The sequence below is a fragment of the Trichomycterus rosablanca genome, chromosome 5 (assembly GCF_030014385.1).
Source record: "Trichomycterus rosablanca isolate fTriRos1 chromosome 5, fTriRos1.hap1, whole genome shotgun sequence".
NCBI lineage: Eukaryota > Metazoa > Chordata > Actinopteri > Siluriformes > Trichomycteridae > Trichomycterus > Trichomycterus rosablanca.
In genome coordinates, this window is record NC_085992.1 from 48,979,994 (window position 1) to 49,005,132 (window position 25,139).

At 41.3% G+C, this 25,139-nt stretch overlaps 1 protein-coding gene across 1 annotated transcript in view; it reads left to right on the forward strand.

Moving 5' to 3' along the window:
- Positions 1 to 860: 860 nt before the first annotated feature.
- LOC134315209 (calcium uniporter protein, mitochondrial-like) overlaps positions 861 to 25,139 on the forward strand; it is a 40,158-nt gene continuing 15,879 nt past the window's right edge. Inside the window, exon 1 of the mRNA XM_062996254.1 lies at positions 861 to 1,166. Coding sequence (XP_062852324.1) covers positions 1,071 to 1,166 — 96 coding nt within the window. The 5' untranslated portion in view covers positions 861 to 1,070. The remainder of the gene's footprint in view (positions 1,167 to 25,139) is intronic.

Consider the following 25,139-nt stretch of genomic DNA (forward strand, 5'->3'; position numbering starts at 1 on the left):
TTCACTCCTCTATACAGTTTACTCATGTGTATAGTTCACTCCTCTATACAGTTCACTTATGTGTATAGTTCACTCCTCTGTGCAGTTTACTCCTCTCTCTTTAGTTCACTCCTCTATACAGTTTACTCATGTGTATAGTTCACTCCTCTATACAGTTCACTTATGTGTATAGTTCACTCCTCTGTGCAGTTTACTCCTCTCGCTTTAGTTCACTCCTCTATACAGTTTACTCATGTGTATAGTTCACTCCTCTATACAGTTCACTTATGTGTATAGTTTACTCCTCTGTGCAGTTTACTCCTCTCTCTTTAGTTCACTCCTCTATACAGTTTACTCATGTGTATAGTTCACTTCTCTGTGCAGTTTACTCCTCTCTCTTTAGTTCACTCCTCTATACAGTTCACTCATGTGTATACTTCAGTCATGTGTTTAGTTCCCTCCTCTATACATTTCACTCATGTGTATACTTCAGTCATGTGTTTAGTTCACTCCTCTATACAGTTCACTCATGTGTATACTTCAGTCATGTGTTTAGTTCACTCCTCTATACAGTTCACTCATGTGTATACTTCAGTCATGTGTATAGTTCACTCCTCTATACAGTTTACTCATGTGTATAGTTCACTCCACTGTGCAGTTTACTCCTCCCTCTTTAGTTCACTCCTCTATACAGTTCACTCATGTGTATACTTCAGTCATGTGTATAGTTCACTCCTCTTTACAGTTCACTCATGTGTATAGTTCACTCTTCTCTGTACATTTCACTCTTGTATATAGTTCACTCCTCGTGTACAGTTTACTCCTCTGTCTTTAGTTCACTCCTCTGTGCAGTTATCCGGTAGGAGGGGCACAAGGAGTTTCCTCAGCTCGTCAGGCTAAAGAAAAGAAGCTCGGATTAACTCTGAACAGAGACTGAAACCCCCGAGTATCCAGCACCAGCCCACAATCTACAGTCACACCGAAAACAAGCCTGTCTGAGAGCCGGGACAGAAAACAACTGCGGCTTAACGGAAATTCGGCTTATGTTAATGTAGTCGGATAAACGTTCAAGTGATGCCAGTTTTACAACCATGTCTTTGTTAAGAACGCTCAGCAGACTGTGTGTTTACCGCAGTGGTCAACCGGTCCATCTGGCTTTCAAAACACACGCTGATCTTCAAGCAAAGGTAAGGAATCTAACGTAAATTCTCAGGTTCAATCCCGATTGCGGCTCTATTGGAAGCGAAGTGCACTAACATGAGTGCTACAGGTATTGTTAACATGACGTTTGTAGTGCGCCTATCGAGTGAGTAAGAGGTCGTTTGGGATTAGACTTTAAATAGTACATTTTTCCAAACTGTTGGGCGTTTGTTTGTGTTATATGAATAAAAAAACAGCAAACGAAGTAAAACTTGTTTAAATCGTGATGTTTCATTTCGCTAAATCAATGTAACAGTCGCTTTTTCATAGTTTTATTTGTGAATTTAAACAAACTACCATTTTCTTTTGCCATTTCCTGCGGTAAACTCGTTCATGCTTGAGTACACACAGATCATTACACTATATTCTTCAACGCTGATAATTAAGATATTAAAAAAAGAAAAACACCATATTTTAGTGCTGGAAAAATTTTAATAAGCTCATTTGCACATGTACACCGATCAGCCATAACATTAAAACCACCTCCTTGTTTCTACACTCACTGTCCATGTTATCAGCTCCACTTACCATATAGAAGCACTTTGTAGTTCTACAATTACTGACTGTAGTCCACCTGTTTCTCTACATACTTTTTTAACCTGCTTTCACCCTGTTCTTCAATGGTCAGGACCACCACAGAGCAGGTATTATTTAGGTGGTGGAATATTCTCAGCACTGCAGTGACACTGACATGGTGGTGGTGTGTTAGTGTGTGCTGTGCTGGTATGAGTGGATTTTTTTTTTAAATACCGTGTCCACTCACTGTCCACTCTATTAGACACTCCTACCCAGTTGGTCCACCTTGTAGATGTAAAGTCAGAGACGATCGCTCATCTATTGCTGCTGTTTGAGTCGGTCATCTTCTAGACCTTCATCAGTGGTCACAGGACGCTGCCCATGGGGTGCTGTTGACTGGATGTATTTGGTTGGTGAACTATTCTCAGTCCAGCAGTGACAGTCAGGTGTTTAAAAACACTACTTGGCAATGCTGTGTCTGATCCACTCATACCAGCACAACACACACTAACACACCACCACCATGTCAGTGTCACTGCAGTGCTGAGAATGATCCACCACCTAAATAATACCTGCTCTGTGGTGGTCCTGACCATTGAAGAACAGCATGAAAGAGGGCGAACAAAGCATGCAGAGAAACAGATGGACTACAGTCAGTAATTGTAGAACTACAAAGTGCTTCTATATGGTAAGTGGAGCTGATCAAATGGACAGTGAGTGTAGAAACAAGGAGGTGGTTTTAATGTTATGGCTGGTATGGCTCTACAGTACATGGAACAGTGCTCTCTAGATCCAAGAACCACAGAAGAAAGGTCTGCCATAAAATAGAAGCTGATGAAACTGAAAGCTGGGTGACAAGGTGCCCAATCAAGCAAGCTTTGTGCTGGCATGGCTGAGAGGCTGCTGAATAAGTAAAACGGTCCTGCTTTAAAATCAGCCCTGTAAAAATGAAAGTTTATCACTTGGATACTGAAAAGCAAGCGCGGTGGCTTTCTTTTTACACGGTAGGGTTAAAGATGATGTAAAGCTTGCTTGACTGCGGACATTCTCATGTTTTTCTTAACAGCGATATCTATATAGGCTCTAACTAGAGTAAATTAAGCAGTTTTAATCATATTTTTGACCTCTAATAGGTTCAGAAAACGTCCTCTTTGGTCGCCCCTCCTACCCACTAACGTAAGCTGCGCTTGTGCCCATGTGATGCACTTTGTAGAAAATATTCAACATCTTGTGGTGTTTTTCTATTTCTTTTTGTATTTTATAACCACAATTTCCTTCCTTTTTGGAGTGGGTGTCAGCACAGGACTGAATGAGTCACAGATAAGTTGATGATCTCAGCTGCCTCGAGACACCATGCTGGACTATGCTGAAGATTACATGTTACTATTTCTGGACGTCTTTGCCGTTCCTTGTCCATCAACAAACCAAATGGAACGGGAATGCTGGCTTTTGATTAGGATTTTTATTTGCAGGGGACAAGTAAGAGTAGCTGGTAATAAGGTGCATTTGTTAGAACTTAGCAGTCATAAAGTTAATGAATATTAAAACTATTTGTTTAGTTCTTGACTCCATGACACTCAAGTCCATCATGTTTGGAATGACTTTTATCCAACTATATATATCTTATTGTTTTAACTATTCTTTTAAATCATGTTTTAGATGCTTTTTTTATTTTTAATAGTAAAAACAATGAAGTTGTTTGCAATGCATTCTGACTAGACGATGCTGCACAGGTCATAAGACATTTCTCCTCAGTTAGTGTGTTCACATGGGCAAAATAATCTGATAAATAAAAGGAAATAGATTCAGGTAATAATCTGATTAATGGAGTTTATACACTGATCAGCCATAACATTAAAACCACCTTTTTGTTTCTACACTCACTGTTCATTTTATCAGCTCCACTTACCACATAGAAGCACTTTGTAGTTATACAATTACTGACTGTAGTCCATCTGTTTCTCTACATACTGTTTTAACCTGCTTTCATGCTGTTCTTCAATGGTCAGGACCGCCACAGGACCACCACAGAGCAGGTATTATTTAGGTGGTGGATCATTCTCAGCACTGCAGTGACACTGACATGGTAGTGGTGTGTTAGTGTGTGTTGTGCTGGTATGAGTGGATCAGACACAGCAGCGCTAATGGACTATATAAACACCTGACTGTCACTGCTGGACTGAGAATAGTCCACCAACCAAAGATATCCAGCCAACAGTGCCCCGTGGGCAGCATCTTCTGTGGTCTAGAAGATGACCGACTCAAACAGCAGCAATAGATGAGCGATCGTCTCTGACTTTACATCTACAAGGTGGACCAACCAGGTAGGAGTGTCTAATAGAGTGGACAGTGAGTGGACACGGTATTTAAAATCTCCAGCAGCGCTGCTGTGTCTTATCCACTCATACCAGCACAACACACACTAACACATTACCACCATGTCAGTGTCACTGCAGTGCTGAGAATGATCCACCACCTAAATAATACCTGCTCTGTGGTGGTCCTGTGGGGGTCCTGACCATTGAAGAACAGCATGAAAGGGGGCTAACAAAGCATGTAGAGAAACAGATGGACTACAGTCAGTAATTGTAGAACTACAAAGTGCTTCTATGGTAAGTGGAGCTGATAAAATGGACAGTGAGTGTAGAAACAAGGAGGTGGTTTTAATGTTATGGCTGATCGGTGTATGCAGACAATGTACATAGTTTACTTGCTAAGTAAAAACGGACAAAAAACTAAGAAAAAAGTAGAGAGTGTTTTGCCGAGGCTGCCATCAGCGGCACCACCATGAGCAAAAATAATGCTTTTTGATGCTTAAAAACATTAATAGTAATCAGTGTAAAGTTAAATCTGCAGCCTGTACCTGGAACACTAGGCGCAGGACAGAAATGCACCTTGGTCAGGTTTATCGCAGGCATCATGCACTCGCTCACTCTCTCACTTATACTCAGAAGCAATTGACTTTAGATCAGGATAAAGCAGTTCACAAACAGTAATGGCTGGATAAATAATTTAAATTTAAGTGCATCCTTAAAGTCATAGTCTGTGCACTAAAATGCTCGGTTATTTGAATATTGTAAATCGAAATTTGCAGACCAGGAACTTTTGTTTAGTAGCTTGTTTAGTCTGTCAGTTGTAGTTAAAAGTAAAACGTTTGGGAATCAGGCAGTCAGTTGTGGCGGCTTCCCAAGTTTTATAGGAATTAAATGCTTGAGGAAACACTGCTGTCCTGACTGTGCAGGTTTCAGGAGCTTTTACAGGCTCTGTAGTTTACACTCTACTCAGCGTGTGTGTGTTTGGTCTGTGATGGACTGGCGACCTGTCCGGGGTGTTTCCTGCATTTCGTCCAGTTAATCAGACCCAACGCAACCTGAATGAATAAATTAATAAATAATAAAATTAATGAATGTTTAGTTAGTGCCTTTGTACAAAATATATTGTACATTTGGAGCCCTGAACTAGTCTCAGTGTTTATGTTCATGTTAGGCTGCTCTCACATGATCATAGTTTTGTGCTCTGTTTACCACGGCGTTTACGCCTTTCACATGATTCACGACAAAACCGCCTTCTGCTGTCTGTACCACTGAGTCCCAGGCTCCAAAAAATAAACACTACTGGGGCCGCTCAGGTGGCGCAGCAGTAAAATACGCTAGCACATCAGAGCTGGGATTTCAAATACATCGTTCCTCATAACTGGTGCAATTACGACCTCTGCTGGCTGATTGATGGCACCTGCGCAGAGTTGGGTAATAATGTTGATCTGGGTGTGGCTTAGTGCACAAGGCTGATCTGCATATGAACTCGCCTCGTGCAGGTTAAAAGAGGCAGTCGGTACTGCACACGTGTCGGAGGGGGCGTGTGTCAGTTGCGAAGCTCCTCAGTTAGCAGTGGAGGGTTGTATCGGTAGAGGTGAAGCGTAACGCAGTCAGGGTAATTGGATACGACCAGATTAGTGGAGAAAATTGGGGAAAAAATCTGAGAAAAAGATAAAAGAAGCATTACTGACGACATGTACTGACGGCACTGACAGTTTATTCACATGCTGTTCTGTATGAAGGCTCTGCCACGTCAGGATCTACGCTTAGACACGTACAGAGCATCAAGAAAATGGAATTGACTTCATAAAACTTCATTGTTCCCATCAAAAGACAAATGAAAATATATTGTAGAGCTACGGAGCCGTGACAGCTGATTTCAGGATGAGGAAACCCGCTCTCCTTATTTCACAGTTCACTAGTCTTTTTTTTCCCACAATGCCATGGTTCCTATTTAAGGTGGAATACAACACCAAGTCTGTGCTTGACTTTTCGACATCATATAAACAATTACCTGTGTGCTTTGAAAGGGTGAGCGGTGAACTGGGCCAAAGTTCAATCAGATTGAAAGCCTGTCAAATAGACAAAAAAAATAGAAGAGTATAAGCCCAGGTGGCGCAGCGGGATATTCCGCTAGCACGCACAGCGCCGAGATTCTCTGCTACCGGTCGGCTGGGCGCCATCTAGCGGGCACAATTGGCAGTGCCTGCAGCAGACACTAATTGGCCACTGTGCCTGCTGGGTGGGGAAATGACCGGACTAACGGCCTCAGTATACATCATGCGGAGACGACGTTCGCCTGGCTTCGGCGAACCAATGTGACGTAAATGCGGAAAAAAGCGAACAACCACGGGCGTCGCTCAGTGACTTCGCTCGCCTTGTTGCGCACATGGAAGCTGGGCGAACTCCGTGGACGACGTCACTCCGCGACAATGCCTGTGATTGGTCGGTAAAAAAAGAGGCGTGGCATGGAAACAAACGTTTTGAGGAGCGTCTCAATTGTGATCATCGGATCATACGTTCATACTGAACAGTACGCAGGAGCCGGTAGTGTGTCTGAATACGTAGTATTCGTTAAACAGTACGCGAAAAGTACCCGGATAATCTACTGCTTAGGCAGCATTTTATACAAACACAGCACACTTGCGTACGGCCTCTAATTTATTACGTACTGTTTAAGTATGTGATTTCGGACGCAGCCATCGTTTTTCGGTAGTCATGGAACTTAACACCATACATGTCACAGCGTCACCTGCAGCTGTGGAGCAGACACGACAGGCAAAACAAAACCGCTGGAAGTACGCCAGCTTGTAGCTCGCGAACTTAGTTTCGCAGGAAGTATGCGGAGGCCTTAAGTGGGTGGGGTCTAAAAAAGCTGTGCAAGGACCCTGATGAGGAGATAGAGGCGCCTGTGCAGAACGATTGGACGAAAAGAAGGGGTCCGCTAGGACTGTGCACGCGTCGGAGGGCACGTGAGCAGCAAATATACAGAACTAAATCCACTATATCAATCAAAATCAGAAAATACCAAGATATTCACTCATCATGGATTTATTGAATTTCCCACGAGCAAGAACACAATACATTTGGTCGTATTTGCTGAAAGCTGAAGATTAATATCATAACCCGTGTGAAGGGGTTCTAATTACCGCCACACTGATCCATAATTCAGCATAATTCACTGGCTTTTATGGATAATGAGCTGAAATATTCCACATTGGTGTAGGGCTGGGCGATTTTCACGATTAATTCGGTTAATTCGCATGAACGTTTTCACCCGATGTTAGAATGTGACAATCGCGATTGTTTACATACTTTCGAAAACCGAAACAGTAAACGGAAGACGACAAGGATTATACACGGTAACGGTTCGATTCAGTAATAAGGAGTGCAAACACGATCGGCAAAACGAGACACAAACAGAAGAGTTTAATTAAGATTCACTGAATCAAATACCGCCGAACTGAATCAAAATACGGAGCCGATGAGCGCGATCAGGATTGGCTGGAAAGTAACGAATTACATTTACTCGCGTTACTGTAATTGAGTAGTTTTTTTTTGTGTACTTGTACTTTTTAAAGTAGATTTTACAGCCTGTAATTTTACTTTTACTTAAGTTTTGTACTAAGAATTGTAATTCGCTACATTTTAAATCACATCCGTTACTGATCGCGTCTGGGAAACTGCTGCAGTGAATTCTGCGATAGGGAGTCGGATCTTTTGTCTCGGTTCCTTTTAAAGAGCCGTATGTATGTAACGACTCCCAAATGCGCGAATCGGTTCCTTTATTTTGGCTTAAAGGGCCGTTCAATAGAATCGAATCATTCTACGACACATAATAGTGGTTAATACAGTTTGAAGGTTTTATGGGACTAAAATGACACATTACACATCCTTAAATGTTTAAAATGTTGTATCCACCCCCCAAATCACAAGAGGACAAAATCAAAGCTGGGCTGAGTGATCACTTGATGTGATGTACTGTAGATACTGATACAGACTCACTCAGTGGTGGAAACAGTACCAGTACAGGCTCATGTTCCTTTTAAGAAACCTGTAAAGAACTTTTTGTAGTTTTTTTCCTAATGTAAGGAGGTTCTGCTGAACATTATTTAAAATAAAAGTTGTTTGTGAGCTATTCTTAGATATAGATAGATAAGGATATAGATAATTTAGATCTATTTTGTTTTAATTATTGTTAATTATTGTGATATCGTTATTGTTATAAAGTTTGAGTCCCTTAAAAGGATAATTATAGGTGGAGCTGTTACTATTTTTGCACTTCTGCAGCCTTTAATTACAATGCAAAAAAAGAAATTCGAGTCTTATTTTAATTGCATTATACAAGAACAAAAAAAAAATCGAAATCAGCCCTACATTGGTGTAATAATCACAAAAACAACACACGCTCTGAGACCAAACCTGTCGGTCAGAACTACACAACAGAGCACTTCACCAAAATGGAAAGGACTCACTTAATTTTATTGTATTTTATTTTATTCAGTCAGGTTGGCGAGTGGGGGGGTATTAAATACACTAATGTAAAACAGTTCAATATTATCTATAATTTTATTTTAAGATTGTTTATTTTGTTGTCAGTGTTGCAGAGGATAAAAACAGAGTCTGATTCATTCAGAAATGAAACCACAAAGTCCATAAATATGGGACAGGACAGGAAAACTGAACTGAACAGGAAATTCCAGACCCACACTGTCAGTAAACTCCAGTATTGACACCATTAAGGATAACAATCATAACTGCCACAGTTTTACTGAAGTTACCACCATTTGCATAGAACAACCTGAGATGGGGGAACAAAACAGAACGTTGACAGACAGGTTTTATGAGCTATTTTGCATACTGTGCACATTACTGAATACAGTGATAATTTAGACGTACACTGATCAGCCATAACATTAAAACCACCTCCTTGTTTCTACACTCACTGTCCATTTTATCTTTGACTGTAGTCCATTTGTTTCTCTACATGCTTTGTTACCCCACTTTCATGCTGTTCTTTTATGGTCAGGACCCCCACAGGACCACCACAGAGCAGGTATTATTTAGGTGGTGGATCATTCTCAGCACTGCAGTGACACTGACATGGTGGTGGTGTGTTAGTGTGTGTTGTGCTGGTATGAGTGGATCAGACACAGCAGCGCTGCTGGAGTTTTTAAACACCTCACTGTCAATGCTGGACTATATATGAAGAATAGTCCACCAACCAAAAATATCCAGCCAACAGCGCCCCGTGGGCAGCGTCCTGTGACCACTGATGAAGGTCTAGAAGATGACCGACTCAAACAGCAGCAATAGATGAGCGATCGTCTCTGACTTTACATCTACAAGGTGGACCAACTAGGTAGGAGTGTCTAATAGAGTGGACAGTGAGTGGACACGGTATTTTAAAAACTCCAGCAGCGCTGCTGTGTCTGATCCACTCATACCAGCACAACACACACTAACACACCACCACCATGTCAGTGTCACTGCAGTGCAGAGAATGATCCACCACCTAAATAATACCTGCTCTGTGGGGGTCCTGACCATTGAAGAACAGTGTAAAAGCAGGCTAAAAAAGTATGTAGAGAAACAGATGGACTACAGTCAGTAATTGTAGAACTACAAAGTGCTTCTATATGGTAAGTGGAGCTGATAAAATGGACAGTGAGTGTAGAAACAAGGAGGTGGTTTTAATGTTATGGTTAATCAGTGTGGAGTTAAATTTGCATCAAATTGCCCTAGACAACGAGTGAGCCAAATACAATACGAGCCAAGTGCTGAGCAAACAGGTTTGGGATTCAGGCCCACACCCACATGCTCACACACACAGAGAATAAAGGCCCGTTCTGTACAGCTATTCCAGACTAGCCTCTGGTCATCTGCTTTATTTTGCCAGTCTGGTTATGTTTAGGAATTAGAGGTTTGGACACTTCTAAACCCTCGGTGGTATCTTGTGACTGAACTTTGCTGGGTCATTAGTGTAATTATTACATAAAACATTTCAGTGTAAGTGCCAGCTCATTACTGTGTAAATAAAAGCCATTGCATTATGCTGAATTATGGGTCAGTGTGGTGGTAATTGACACGGGTTATGACATTATTCTTCAGCTTTCAGCAAATATGACCAAATGTATTGTGTTCTTGCTCGAGGGAAATTCAATAAATCCATGATGAGAGTGAATATCTTGGTATTTTCTGATTTTGGTTGATAATAGTGGGTTTGGTTCTGGTGAATGGGTGGCACTGTCACCTCACAGCAAGAAGGGCCTGGGTTCGATTTCCAGGTGGAGCGGTCCGAGTCCTTTCTGTGTGGAGTTTGCATGTTCTCCCCGTGTCCGTGTCATATCGCCCTGGCAGAATCGTGTCTGCTGCAGGCACTGCCAGTTATGCCGGTGGCAACGCTGAGTTTTGAACCAAGGAGTTCAGAATCTCTGCGCTGGTGTGCTAGCGGAATATCCCGCTGCTCCACCTGGGCGCCTTCTTGGTCTACTTCTGCGGAATCTGCATCAACAACTGAATCATTTAAATTTTTGGTATTTAGCAGACACTTTTATCCAAATTGACTTACAGTGCTCTGACAGTACATTGTCTAAGCAATTGAGGGCTCAAGGGCCCAACAGTGGCAACCCGACCATGATGGGGCTTGAACCAGTGACCTTTTGGTTACTAGTCCAGCACCTTAACCACTAAGCTACAACTGCCCTATTGGAATCTTTTGTAGTCACCGTTCATTGACCTTTGCTTTTTTGTGGTGAGCAAATCAAATATGTATCCATTCTCCAAGTTTAAAATAAATTGACATGGCATCTCTTGTATGATATTAGTCTATTCATTTTCCCGTCCCGTCATGTGTGATTTATTTGTTACTGTTCTCACTTTTCTCAATCAAATGCAACAGGACCCCCTCTCTAGGCTCACTGTGGCCTCCTGACATAGCACACAGATCTAAGACTTCTGCACACTAGGATCATTTCTTGTATGTTTCATCATGCATTTGAAGAAATTAGCACACTACAACAGTACATTGTTCCTAAAAATAAACTTGCATACTTTTTAAATTGTTTCATTTGGTTTGGATTTTTTTTCCCTCTGGCTGTTTTTTAGAGCATTTTGTCTTTTGGACTGATTTGTGTTTCAGCATGTACAAGACCAATTACATTTGCAAAACCTGCTAGAAACTACAAGCAGGATTATTGGATCTGTTAAGTTATCTGTTATCTAGTTAAGTGTTAGTTAGTGCACACCACCTAGAAACACCCTACAAACCACCTGAAACCCCATCACATGCATCAAGCTTGCCAACACCCAACCACTATGTGGGATTCCATGGCAACCATTCAAAATAATAATGCAACCATCTGGCTACCATCTTGTAACACCCTACCAACCTCCTTCTATACTGTAGCAATTAGCTAGCAATATTTTTCAACCACCTGGGATAACATAGCAGTCCTCTAGCAGGGCCGTAGCAAGCAGCTTAAATAACATGGCACATGTCCAACAACACACTTGCAACCACCTGGGAGGCCATAGCACAAGCTATCAATTAGGGCTGCAACTAACGATTATTTTAGTAGTCGACTAATCTGACAATAATTTTTTCGATTAGTCGACTAGTCAACGACTATTGATGTCATACCCTCCATCTCTGCCTTAACATAACAAAACTTATGTTATTTAAGTTCTAATAGCAAATTAAAATAATGACCCATGAAACATGAATTTGAAACTTAAGCTTGTTAGTTTAATTAAATATGTTTGAAACATTAATACACAATCACAATAAAAAAAAATTCAATGAAATAAGAAAGCTTTGGACAGCATTAGAAACTGTTATGTTTCAGAAGTTGTCACTCTGGAAGTCAAAAACATTTATTACATGTGGTTGGGAAACATGTGAATGCTGTCTGTGAAGACCTCAGCCATTTGAGGGGTGCATGAACCTCTTCTCTGGTCAAAGTCATCCACACTCCATTGCTTAGTGCTATTAATAGAAAGAGCAAAAGAGAAAGCTGTATTAATGATCACAAACTGAAGGCTATGTATCATAGTTTATTACAAATAGTGTACTGGCTATGCCAACTAAACCATAACAGGTTAAATATCTTAACTGAATTATCTGCTGAGCTAACTAGCTACTATTAAGTGCAAAAAATAACGTTAGGCTATAACGTTGTTATATAACGTTACTCCTAATAAATCACTGATTAACTATTGCACTTAATGCGTTAGCTTAGCTATCAAACCTAAAAAATAGCGATCTCTTAGGAAGTTTTTCGACAGGTACTCTAACATTAACAAACATTAGCTACAGTACGTTGGTTAAAGAATGAAGCGGTGTAGAACCTTACCTGTCCTGGATAACGCTGGTCATCACGGCTACAGGGTGCTGGCGTTTCAGATGCTCGTGCATCACCGTGTTGCTGGCGTGAAACCACAACTCTGCTCTGTAGTGTCTGCGTTCAGCTCGTTTCTTTGGTTTATTTTGGCTGAAATGCTCCCATACTTCAGAAAGTTTTGGTCTCTCTATCTTTGCCTCTCTGTCTTCATAAACTTTCCGCTGCGCCATGGAAGCGATGCTGCGCCCCCTGCAGTTCCTTTAGTGCGTTGCAATAATAACGATGCGTCGACAATGAAATTACACGTCGACAAATTTTTATAGCCGACGTTATCGATTATGTCGACTAATCGTTGCAGCCCTACTATCAATGCCATATCAAGCGCCTGGGATACCACTGCAACCACCCAAACTGTAGCTACTGCCAACCCTTGCTTCTAAAACTGTTGTTACGTAAATCATTCTGCAGTTTTTGGAAATGCACTAGATTTATGTGCATTTTTAAAAACTAAACTAAAGGGCAGTGGTAGCTCAGTGGTTAAAGTACTGGACTTGCAATGAAAAGGTTGCCGGTTCAAGCCACTGTTGGGTCCCTGAGCCACTGTTGGGTCCCTGAGCAAGGCCCTTAACCCTCATTTGCTCAAAATTGTGTTCAGTCAAAACTGTAAGTCGTTTCGGATAAAAGCATCTTCTAAACGTGGCTTGAGATCCAACCCACTACACTACTGTTCAAAGTAAAGCAACAATTTGGGCAGTTGTAGCTTATGCCTAGTTCACACTACACAATGATTTTCGCTCGCCGACTGGTCAGCGCTAGATTTAACGCTGCACATCAGCTCACAAACTTTGATCGCTCACTACTTGTTGACGTGCATTTCTGGACGTGGTATCATTAAACCCCTCGTCAATTCTTGCGTGTGTTTTCGTGACAGAACGTAGTTTGGGAGACCAGAGAAGCTCGCCTGTGATTCCAGTTGGTGATAGATGGTGTAGTGTGAAACCCCCTATCGCCGATCAGTCGTGTAGTGTGAAATACACACCGACTTGAAAGACTCCCGATTACAAGAGATCCAAGAGTCGTGTAGTGTGAACTTTATGCATTAGTGATTAAGGTACTGGACTAGTGGTTGCCACTGTTGGGCCCTTAAGCAAGACCCTTAATCCTCAATTGCTTGCATTGTCTAGTCACACCTGTGTGTCGCTTTGGATAGAAGTATGTGCTAAATGCCAGAAATGTAAATGTGATGCTTATTTCTTCATATAATTAATTATGTGAACTGTTAAACCCATACAAGCCAAGTCATGAGTTAACGATGAACCTCACGTTTATATTACAGATGTATACGTAGGAGCTGTAGCTCTAACCCTTCTTTGTCTGCGCTGGACTGCGCTGTGCAGCTAGTGGAACCAAACCGAGACTATTACCTTATTACCTTATTTTTCATCCAACAGACAGTCTTACAAAGTGAGTAGGTGTTAATATACAAGACTGACTGCCATTGCACTGCATTCTGCTTCCTCCATTCTCACTCCCTATACGTGTTTCAATTACATTCTAATGTCTTATTAGTTCGGGCGATCATTAATCCCCACAATGCAGGCGGTTATTCAGCACGTGAAGCATTATTCTGTAGAACCTGGCTGGATACAGTGTGGAAAACATTGAGTTTTGTCTGTGCTTCTGCGTGGGTGCAGCACTTCTCATGTTACTTTCAGACATTAACGTCTTGCTCGGAGGCAGGATGGGAAAGAATTGAACTCGTCTGTCAGTCCTGAGCCAGCGTATCATTCCTAACACAGAAGAACTCATTTTCTCATTTCTATTTTTAACGTTTTATTTATATAAAAACACAGAACTTGGTGTTATGCAGTCTAAGCATTTTGTTTAACCTTTTCTGCAGCATAAAACTTTTCTCCTTGGATGAACTTTCACTCTCTTTACAGTGAAGTTTCTATTTAAAACAAGTAGCTTTGCAAAAATTCTTGGCTTTGTGGTAATAATGAAATATTTACATCCCTGACAGATGGTGGCAATTAATCTACAAGACATACAGTGTGTGCATCACCAGCTACTGTGTAGTTTAATTGGACTCCTCTGTGTCAGTGTTATAGGCAGAGATGTTCACAAGTCACAAAATACGAGTCCGAGTCAAGTCACGAGTCTTTAGGCTAGAGTCCGAGTCAAGTCAAGTTCAGATAAAAAACAACAGATTAGCGAGTGTATTTAGCTGTTTTACTTCGTGCCTTTACTTTCCTAGTTACCAGTTAAAAGCTTAAACTGACGTTTTGTTTTCATTGCAAATCACGGCACAGCGGCCAAAATCCCAAACACAGCAAAATATTCATAATGCTGCTTAACTTGGCTTCTGTTCTTCCAGATGCTATTAAATTTATAACTGTGTGTCCCATTAGGAATAGAATCCGTTATTTTAAATGTGCAAATAAATAAAAACCTCCAAACTTTTCCCGGTTGTGAAGTAAAACAGGAACTCGTTAGAAATCCAATCAAGCGTTTCATTACCACGTCATCTGTGTGACGCTGCAAACTAAATAAATACAAATAACAGCATTTCTTACCAAAAATTACAATCAGAAGCTCTGATTGGTTCAGAAAGCGGTTCTTACAATCTTTAGCGCCAATTCTGTAAGAGTGTTCCATTCACATTATCTGTTACTGTGAAGTGCACTACGTAGGGTATTCCACCATTTTAAGTAGGGAGTGACGCTTCATCACTATGCCGGAAGCTGGAACATTTACCCATTGTGTGCGTTGCGGGTTGAGACGGCCGGAGCGTTATTAGAGAGCAGAAAATGACACGATCAGAATGATGTCGGATCATATATATATATAATTGTCACACGTAACTAATGCTGCTGACTTTTGTTGTCCACAAGTCATTTTTTGGGAGTCACGAGTCGAGTCCGAGTCATTTGAAACGAGTCCAAGTTGAGTCTGAAGTCGCTGTGTTATAGGTAAATTAAATAGGCATTTTTATGACTTATTATCTTTTTTATGCATTTTTCTCCTATTTTCTTCCAGTTTAACGTATTAAATTTTTTTGCAGTTGAGGTGGGCATAATGCTGCTCACGCCTCCTCCGACCCGCGCGCAGCCCTTAACGGAACCCTTTTCCACCCATGCACTCTGCACAGGCGCTCTATACGCCAATCAGGGTCCTTACACAGCGTTTGAAGGCACTGGCAATTATGCCCGATAGTTGGCGCCCATCCCTACTACAAAGTTGCATGACGTTTTACCGCACCGCTTAAGCCGAGCGCTGAGCAAAGCGGCAGTCGCACACACGCTGAGTTTAAGGGAAATGTTGAGTTTCAAAGATTTTGAGTTTAGGGGACGTTGGGTTACAAGGTACCGCTGTAGTAATAATAATAAACACTTGAGACACTCTGGTTCCTCAGAAAAAAATTGTAACCCACAGTTGGGATCCAGGGTTCAAATCCCCACTGGTTTTATCGGCCGGTCGACTGTCTGCATAGAGACATGATTGGCTAAGTGTGGTAAAGCGGATTGGCCTCCTGTGCAGGGTGTGATACTGCAATAGTCCCATTAATTCTGGGGAAGCTGGACCTGCAACCCTGACCAGTATAAAAGTGGTAGTAAAACACAAAAACAATTATTGTATTTTGTTGACAGCTGTCTTCCTTTGCTTTCTGAAGGTGGTTGTAGAAATCATTCTAGAATCATATTATAGACACCTGAATTATAATTGAATCTAATTATTAGATATCCGAAGATTCTTATGCATGAATCCTTTATGTACCTAATAAACCGGTAGCTCAGCGAGTGCTTTAATGCTTTAAATAAAATGATGACTGGGTAATGTTTCTGAAGGGTACATTCAGTACTTTACTATTTAAATGCATTAGAGAATGACGACAACCTGCCAGAAGCTGTTCATTCTCCATGACGTGTCGGAGTAGATTGATGAATGTGAGTGCGAGCCTGATGCTGATGCACTCATGATGTATAGATGCAACTGGATTCAATTCCAAAGCGTTTAGTCTCGTGTAAGGAACGTCACTCAGACTTTACAGAAACATTTATACTTAGGTGTGTAGGTTAGTTTGTAAACTTTAAAAGTTCTGTACAGGCTCCTGTTATTAACAATGATGCTCAGGGTTAAATTTGTTGGCGCAGAGGTACTATGAAAGGCTTTAGGGGTTAAAAGTGATTAAGCTCAGATTGATCACAGCCAATGCAGAATCGTATAGGATGGCTGGTTTGGCACAGGTGGAACAGTGAGTGTCATAAAGCAACATGGTCTCTTGGTATTTCTTGGTTATTGGTATTTAGAGATCACCATCTGCTGTGGAGAATTCTAAATACAAATACACTGATCAGGCATAACATTATGACCACCTTCCTAATATTGTGTTGGTCCCCCTTTTGCAGCCCCATACACAACAATGTGATGCTCTGTGTATTCTGACACCTTTCTATCAGAACCAGCATGAACTTCTTCAGCAGTTTGAGCTACAGTAGCTCATCTGTTGGATCGGACCACACGGGCCAGCCTTCGCTTCCCACGGGCATCAGTGAGCCTTGGCCACCCATGACCCTGTCGTCGGTTTACCACTGTTCCTTCCTTGGAGCACTTTTGATGGATACTGAGCACTGCAGACCGGGACACACCCCACAAGAGCCTCTGTTTTGGAGATGCTCCGACCCAGTCGTCTAGCCGCCACAATTTGGTCCTCGTCAAACTCGCCCAAATCCTCAAGCTTGCCAACTTTGAGGATAAAATGTTCACTTGCTGCCTAATAATGTATATCCCATAAAGTTATGCCTAATCGGTGTAAATAAATAAAGAAATAGTCTTGTATCACTATAAGCTCTCTGATTATAATTCGATTATATGTGAATAACATTTAAATCACAAACTACAGTCCCTAGGGAAAATCTTTATAACCCTTTGAAAAGTCACTGTTTTTGTTTTACAGCTTGAAATTAGAGCTCACAAAATATCTTTCTTCATCTTCATTTACACATTTTGCTCTTACAAAATTGAAGTAATGAGATAAAAAGGAAACTGTTCTGTATTATTTAATAAAAGAAAATTGAAAAACCAGACTAACAGGGTTTGAAAAGGGATCAATTCCCTGATTCAGTACTTTGTAGAGCCAACGTTTGCTTTAATTCCAGCCGTCAGTCTGTCTGGATACGTGCCCACATCCGTCTCTCTGTTTAAGCCCAAAAAAATCAAATATTGGAGACCAGGCAGCTGAAGCAACTCAGATATACAAATTCCATCATCTTCTTGGAAAATGTTGGTCTTAGATCATCAGATTTCTTGTTTTTTATCAAGTTTGTAATTCATTTTCAGCCTCAAGTGTTTACCCCCGGCTAGTCCACGTTAATGCTCTGTACTAGCTCTGAACACGAAACGAGCAATTAAGAAAGCAAATATGCGGTGTTTGTACAGGTGGGGTTTCAGTTCCTCAAAGTCTGAAAAGTCTATATAATGTAAATAGATATTCATTATATACACTGATCAGCTATTACAATAAAACCACCTCCTTGTTTCTACACTCACTGTCTATTTTATCAGCTCCACTTACCATATAAAAGCATTATAGGGTGACCACAGAGCAGGTATTATTTAGGCGGTGGATCATTCTCAGCACTGCAGTGACACTGACATGGTGGTGGTGTGTTAGTGTGTGTTGTGCTGGTATGAGTGGATCAGACACAGCAGCGCTGCTGGAGTTTTTAAATACCGTGTCCACTCACTGTCCACTCTATTAGACACTCCTACCTAGTTGGTCCACCTTGTAGATGTAAAGTCAGAGACGATCGCTCATCTAATACCTGCTCTGTGGGGGTCCTGTGGGGGTCCTGACCATTGAAGAACAGCATGAAAGGGGGCTAACAAAGCATGTAGAGAAACAGATGGACTACAGTCAGTAATTGTAGAACTACAAAGTGCTTCTATATGATGAAATGGACAGTGTCTAGAAACAAGGAGGTGGTCATAATGTTATGGTTGATTGGTGTCTATCAAAAGGTCTATCAAAAGGACTGTCGTCTCACAGCACGAGGGTCCTGGGTTCGATTCCCACCGTACAAAGACGTGCAAGTGAGGTGAATTGGAGATACAAGCTTGTGAACTGATGAATTTTGTGTAACCAGTAATTATCGTTTCTGTCATGAATGGAACCAAAGTGTGTAAAACACAACGTTAAAATCCTAATAAATAAATAAATCATCATCCTGCCACCTCTAGACTGGGAAGCTCATCTTGGCTCGTCTTGGCAGGATCTCAGCTTATCAGGCAACCCTTCACCAGTCACGCAAAACACACTCCAAGATGTATTATAATCAAATAGAGGCGACCATTTGCCCAGAGCTTAATGACCATGACCGTGCCAGTAAGCAGAAAAACAGGTTTTATAAGTGGGTCAGGATGAGGTGACAGACAATACAGTTATCATATTTCAATACACAAAGCTAAACCTATTCAGCCTTGAAAGTAACTCATTAAACAGGGCGTTAAAAGCCAAACAAACGATCTCTCCTGGAAAGGGCTTCTTTTAAAACACTGTAAAGTCGGGACGGCAGAGAATACGTTTTATAACAGAACCTTTTTCTATTGGAAGAGCACCATTACCACACATTATTAAATTTTCTTGCACTGGAGGGCACATCAGAATTTACTGCCAGAAGGAAAACTATGGTTGGCACTCAGTCACTCAGCCAGTAGGGCACTTCGCCTCATTTTTGCCGCTAGATAGAGCACTATAGTGATGCATTTTCAATCATGGGTGCACACAATTAGGTGCTCCTCAAATAGACCCCATCCTGAATCTGCCCGTGTTTGAGAGAGCTGATTCTTGCGTAAGTCAGCAGTTTTTAAAAGTAGGAACCGAATTTAGGTTCTCCTCAGTTTTCCCTCTGAAGCCATGACTTAAACACACATACATAAAGATTAGATTAGATTAGATTCAACTTTATTGTCATTACACATGTACAAGTACAAGGCAACAAAATGCAGTTTAGCATCTAACCAGAAGTGCAATAAGCAGAATGTGCAGGATAAACAGTATTTATGATATACATTATTTACAGTGGGTAAATAGCAGTGGTATGAACAAGATTTATAAACCATACTATAAACAAGATATGTAGCTAAAAAACAATATACATATTAAGGTGCAGATTAATATTAAGGTGCTATGCAGGTTAAAGTGATTAAGGTGCTATGGACACGATCAAGGAATGTGTACGTAAAAACATGGTAAACAGACGTATACAGTATATATGGGATTTATGTACAAATGAGGTATGTACCAATGAAATACTAAGCGGAAAAGGATATGTCCAGCTAGAAAGCCTTCCCAGGTTTGTATCGCAGGCCACCTCTGTATGATTTATTTCCCATATTATAGAGGCTGGAACAGCAACAAGGATGATTTTTTTTCTGATGAAATTGTTTGCTGTCAGCTCATGAAATTACCCCTGATTTTGTTAAGTTTAGACACCAAAACGTGATTGGGCAATTTTGAACCAGAGATGTTCACAAGTCACAAAATACGAGTCAGAGTCAAGTCACGAGTCTTTAGGCTAGAGTCCGGGTCAAGTCACGAGTCTTCAGGCTAGAGTCCGAGTCAAGTCATGAGTCTTTAGGCTAGAGTCCGAGTCAAGTCATGAGTCTTTAGGCTAGAGTGCGGGTCAAGTCACGAGTCTTCAGGCTAGAGTCCGGGTCAAGTCACGAGTCTTCAGGCTAGAGTCCGGGTCAAGTCACGAGTCTTCAGGCTAGAGTCCGGGTCAAGTCACGAGTCTTCAGGCTAGAGTCCGAGTCAAGTCACGAGTCTTTAGGCTAGAGTTCGGGTCAAGTCACGAGTCTTCAGGCTAGAGTTCGGGTCAAGTCACGAGTCTTCAGGCTAGAGTCCGGGTCAAGTCACGAGTCTTCAGGCTAGAGTCCGTGTCAAGTCACGAGTCTTCAGGCTAGAGTCCGGGTCAAGTCACGAGTCTTTAGGCTAGAGTTCGGGTCAAGTCACGAGTCTTCAGGCTAGAGTTCGGGTCAAGTCACGAGTCTTCAGGCTAGAGTCCGGGTCAAGTCACGAGTCTTCAGGCTAGAGTCCGGGTCAAGTCACGAGTCTTCAGGCTAGAGTCCGGGTCAAGTCACGAGTCTTCAGGCTAGAGTCCGGGTCAAGTCACGAGTCTTTAGGCTAGAGTTCGGGTCAAGTCACGAGTCTTCAGGCTAGAGTTCGGGTCAAGTCACGAGTCTTCAGGCTAGAGTCCGGGTCAAGTCACGAGTCTTTAGGCTAGAGTTCGGGTCAAGTCACGAGTCTTCAGGCTAGAGTTCGGGTCAAGTCACGAGTCTTCAGGCTAGAGTTCGGGTCAAGTCACGAGTCTTTAGGCTAGAGTCCGGGTCAAGTCACGAGTCTTCAGGCTAGAGTCCGGGTCAAGTCACGAGTCTTTAGGCTAGAGTCCGAGTCAAGATACGAGTCTTTAGGCTAGAGTTCGGGTCAAGTCACGAGTCTTCAGGCTAGAGTCCGGGTCAAGTCACGAGTCTTCAGGCTAGAGTCCGAGTCAAGTCACGAGTCTTTAGGCTAGAGTCCGAGTCAAGATACGAGTCTTTAGGCTAGAGTTCGGGTCAAGTCACGAGTCTTCAGGCTAGAGTCCGAGTCAAGTCACGAATCTTTAGGCTAGAGTCCGAGTCAAGATACGAGTCTTCAGGCTAGAGTTCGGGTCAAGTCACGAGTCTTCAGGCTAGAGTCCGAGTGAAGTCACGAGTCTTTAGGCTAGAGTCATTGTGTAAATGAATGTAATTTCTGTAACAAGAAGGTACCAGTTAAAAGCTTAAACTGATACGTTTTCTATATATATATACAGTATATATACAGTATATTGTCACACGTAGCTAACACATGCTGACTTTTTTTGTCTACAAGTAATTTTTTTGCGAGTCTGAGACATTTGAAACGAGTCCAAGTCGAGTCTGAAGTTGCCGTGTGTGCAATTTACGTGCGACTCGGACTCGAGTCCCCATCTGTGTTTCGAACTACATTGAAATCAAAGCACTGTAAAAAACCTATCTGCAAACCTAACAGGACAGTAAGCAGCAGCGGTGCTGTGGTCAGTTGGTTGCTCAGTATATTCTACACCTGGAAGCGCTGGGGGAGGATGAAGTGCTCTGAAATGGAATTGAGAATGGCTGTATTGGCACTGTAATTAATCACTGTAACATGTAATCTGGAGCTGCACTGCCTGCAGGGGTGAAAAGTCATAGACCGACTGTAGTACTGTTCTTTATCTGAAGGTTTATGACATTTTAGAATCAAGCTTGTGGAACAACTTAATTATCTGTAAGTAAGGGTGGGAAGAAGTGTTTGAAGCCCGGGTCCGAATAAATACTGACTGGAATTCAAGCAGCAACATTTAAACATGTTTCAACTTAAATAATCTCTCTCTTTCTCACATGTATAAAAAATACCTTTATTGACACTTACAGTAGTGTCTATCAGACACAACACACTTCTGACAACGTTCGTACAGCTTCTGAAACCCATTGTAAAAGTCTTTTTTGGAATCGCCTTCAGAGTTGCTTCACAGGGGTCTAAATCTCTGAAACATTTGCAAACTTTCGTTCCCTCATGACCTCTTTAAGGCAAGGAAACAAAAAAAGTCAGCAGGTGCTTTCATCAGCGTTTTGTGCGTCTCCGTTGCCATTTTTCCAGTTAAAAGAAAAATGTAATGTTCGGTCTTCCATTCCTCCATTCCTGTTTGTCTCCACCTTTTCAACAGACTGCGTTCAAATGCTTGTGCCATGTGAATCCGATAAGCCTCAGTTTTTAAGACATCACTTTTCTACATCGTCATCTTTGATGCATTTTTCTCGGCATTGTACAAACTGTTTAATGTCGTCAGTAGGGATGTAACGATGCACCACAAGACAGTTAAAAATCGGTGCACATGTGCCACGATTCGAATCGATTATTCATTTAAGATGAATCGATATTCACTTTAAACAGCAGAGGACGCCGGCGCGATTCACCTCGCCTGGTTGACGGCACTTCACAAAGTTGCCAGGTAGGGAATTTTCCAGCCAAATTCATTCATGTGAGGATACTTTCTTTATTTGTATTATTCATTTATTTATATAATGTTGGATTTGTTTTTAAATTTCATTTCAGTTTTTTTACACAATAAACATTATTTGGCATAGTTTGTACCTACCTCAGAAATAAAAGGGCATTTATTATTTAGATAAATAAAAGATAAGATTTTTTAAAGAGGAATAATAAAAGGAAACTTATATTACGGTCATCATTTGGCTTCAATTTAATGTTGTTTAAAAAAAAGTGGCTCTCATCTGTATGAACAACAGCCAATCGTTGTTCATGTAGGCGCCCAGCCGGATGGCAGAGTTTGAAATGTCCGCTCTGGTGTGCTAGCATGTTTTTACCGCTGCGCCACCAGAGGGGCCTTAAAGGCATTAGCAAAACATATTTTTGGTTGAGCTCGTAGCCACTGATGCAGCGCTGCTTTCACCTCATCATCACATGAAAATCTTCTTCCTCTTAAAGCTTCTTTGAGTGTCCAAAAAGGTGGAAGCTAAATCCGGACTATAAGTGTCTCTCAGTCTCTCAGACATGACAATTTACTCCAAAAAAAAGTGTGGAAACTTTTTGAAGATCTCTTATTTATATATTTAGTGTACATAGTATGTAGCACTACATAAATATATACAGTATAGAGTACATCATTACATCATTATTGATTTGTCACAGTTTTTACGCCGGATGCCCTTCCTGACACGACCCTCTCTATTTATCCGGGCTTGGGACCGGCACTTCAATGCACTGGTTTTATGCATCCTAGCGGCCAGGTACCTATAGGACAATTCAGTGTCTCCAATTAGCCTGGCTGCATGTTTTTGGACTGTGGGAGAAAACCGGAGCACCCGGAGGAAACCCACGCAGACACGGGGAGAACATGCAAACTCCGCACAGAAAGGACCCGGACCGCCCCGCCTGGGGATCGAACCCAGGACCTTCTTGCTGTGATGCGACAGTGCTACCCAGTAAGCCATTGTGCCGCCCATTTATACACACAAACATCATTTCCGTAAAAAAATGCCTGCGATTTCTTAATTCACTTAAGTCTTTATTTAACTGATAAAAGTAGAAACAAAATATTGCTATCCAGACTGTTATCAGTGAAGGTGCATAAGCCAACATCTGTCATCCACTTGTAAATCAGCAAAAATGAGTGTCATCAGTTCCCAGACCATTAAAAAGTCTGATTAATATGAGAGGTGATGGAACACGGGTAAACACGCCTCTGTTCCAGCTTTTTGGAGTGTGTGGAATGATTGTGCACTTAGTTTCTTACCCTTGCTGATTTTGTGTGTATGTGTGCGCTCTTGTGTGCTGTTATCTTTGTATAATAGCAAAACCATTTCCATTAGGCTTTAGTTTTAATGTTACATGCAAAAGCTAGCAAAACATGGCAAAAAGATTTAAACAACCCAGCTACCCAAAAACATCCTGACTGTGAATCAATTTTCCGTCAGTAATTTGTTTTTGTTTTCCTGAAATTACCTCTTCATTTCTTTTCTTTTATCGATTTCTTCTAGCCTGGTGAATCTGCTGAAATGAAACACGTCCTTCTGGACGCTCCCTTAGGGTGAAAAATGGTGCAGTACATTTCACTAATAAGACAGTCAGGTTTTAACAGATAGACTTTGGCACATTATGCAGTGGGGTAAATACTATTATTATTATTATTATTATTATTATTATTATTATTATGATATTAATTTTGCTCCCAATGTAGTCGTCTTAGATTATTATTGAAAATTTGCTGCTAGTACCACTCCCAACGTGCAAGCACAGTAGTGGTAGTGTGCGGCACCAGATCCTCTCTAAGCTTCTCCAGGTTTCAAGCCACCAGAGAAACCAGTAGATTATTATTGAAAATCTAGAACCTAGACTGCAAACAGCTGAGATTGCCGGAGCACAAAGGGAAATTTAAGACAATGCTGTATATTAAATTATTATATCACAATTTGGGAAAAATCTAATTACTTCTTTCCATTTCCATCAAGATGTACAACCACAAATCAGTTGGGAAAAAAGTTGGGACAGTATGGAAAATGCAATCTTTTTTTGATTTGGGGTTGTACATACACACGTGCGGTACAGTGAAATTCTTTATGCGCCTATCCCCAAAGCCAATGGCTTTAAAATTTGCAGAAGAAACCTGCAAGGAAAAAATTATAATATGTACTGACTCAAAATCATGCCTTAAAGCAATCGAATCATGCAAAACAGACCACCCAATTATCAACAATATACAAAGATCTATCAATAGACTAACCGGTATGAACTACAACATAAAACTGTGCTGGGTTCCTGGACACAGTGGAATAAGTGGAAATGAAAAGGCGGATAAATTAGCCAGAAAGATGATGATGCAAAATACAACAAACACAGAAATCCCTGCAACAGATATCAAGCCATCAATAAATAAATACATCAAGGAAAAATGGCAAACTGAGTGGGACACACAGACAACAAACAAACTACATGAGATACAGCCAAATATACACAATAATCCAAGAACTCACCAAGGAAGACGAGTGGATCAGGTTATATACACAAGATGCAGAATAGGTCATGCAAAAATCACCCATCAATACCTAATAAAAGGAGACAATCCCCCAACATGTGAAAGATGTCAAACACAACTTACAATAAAATCTTAATCGAATGCCCCAAATACACCAGAGAGAGACAACTACTACACATACCTGGAACTGGTAA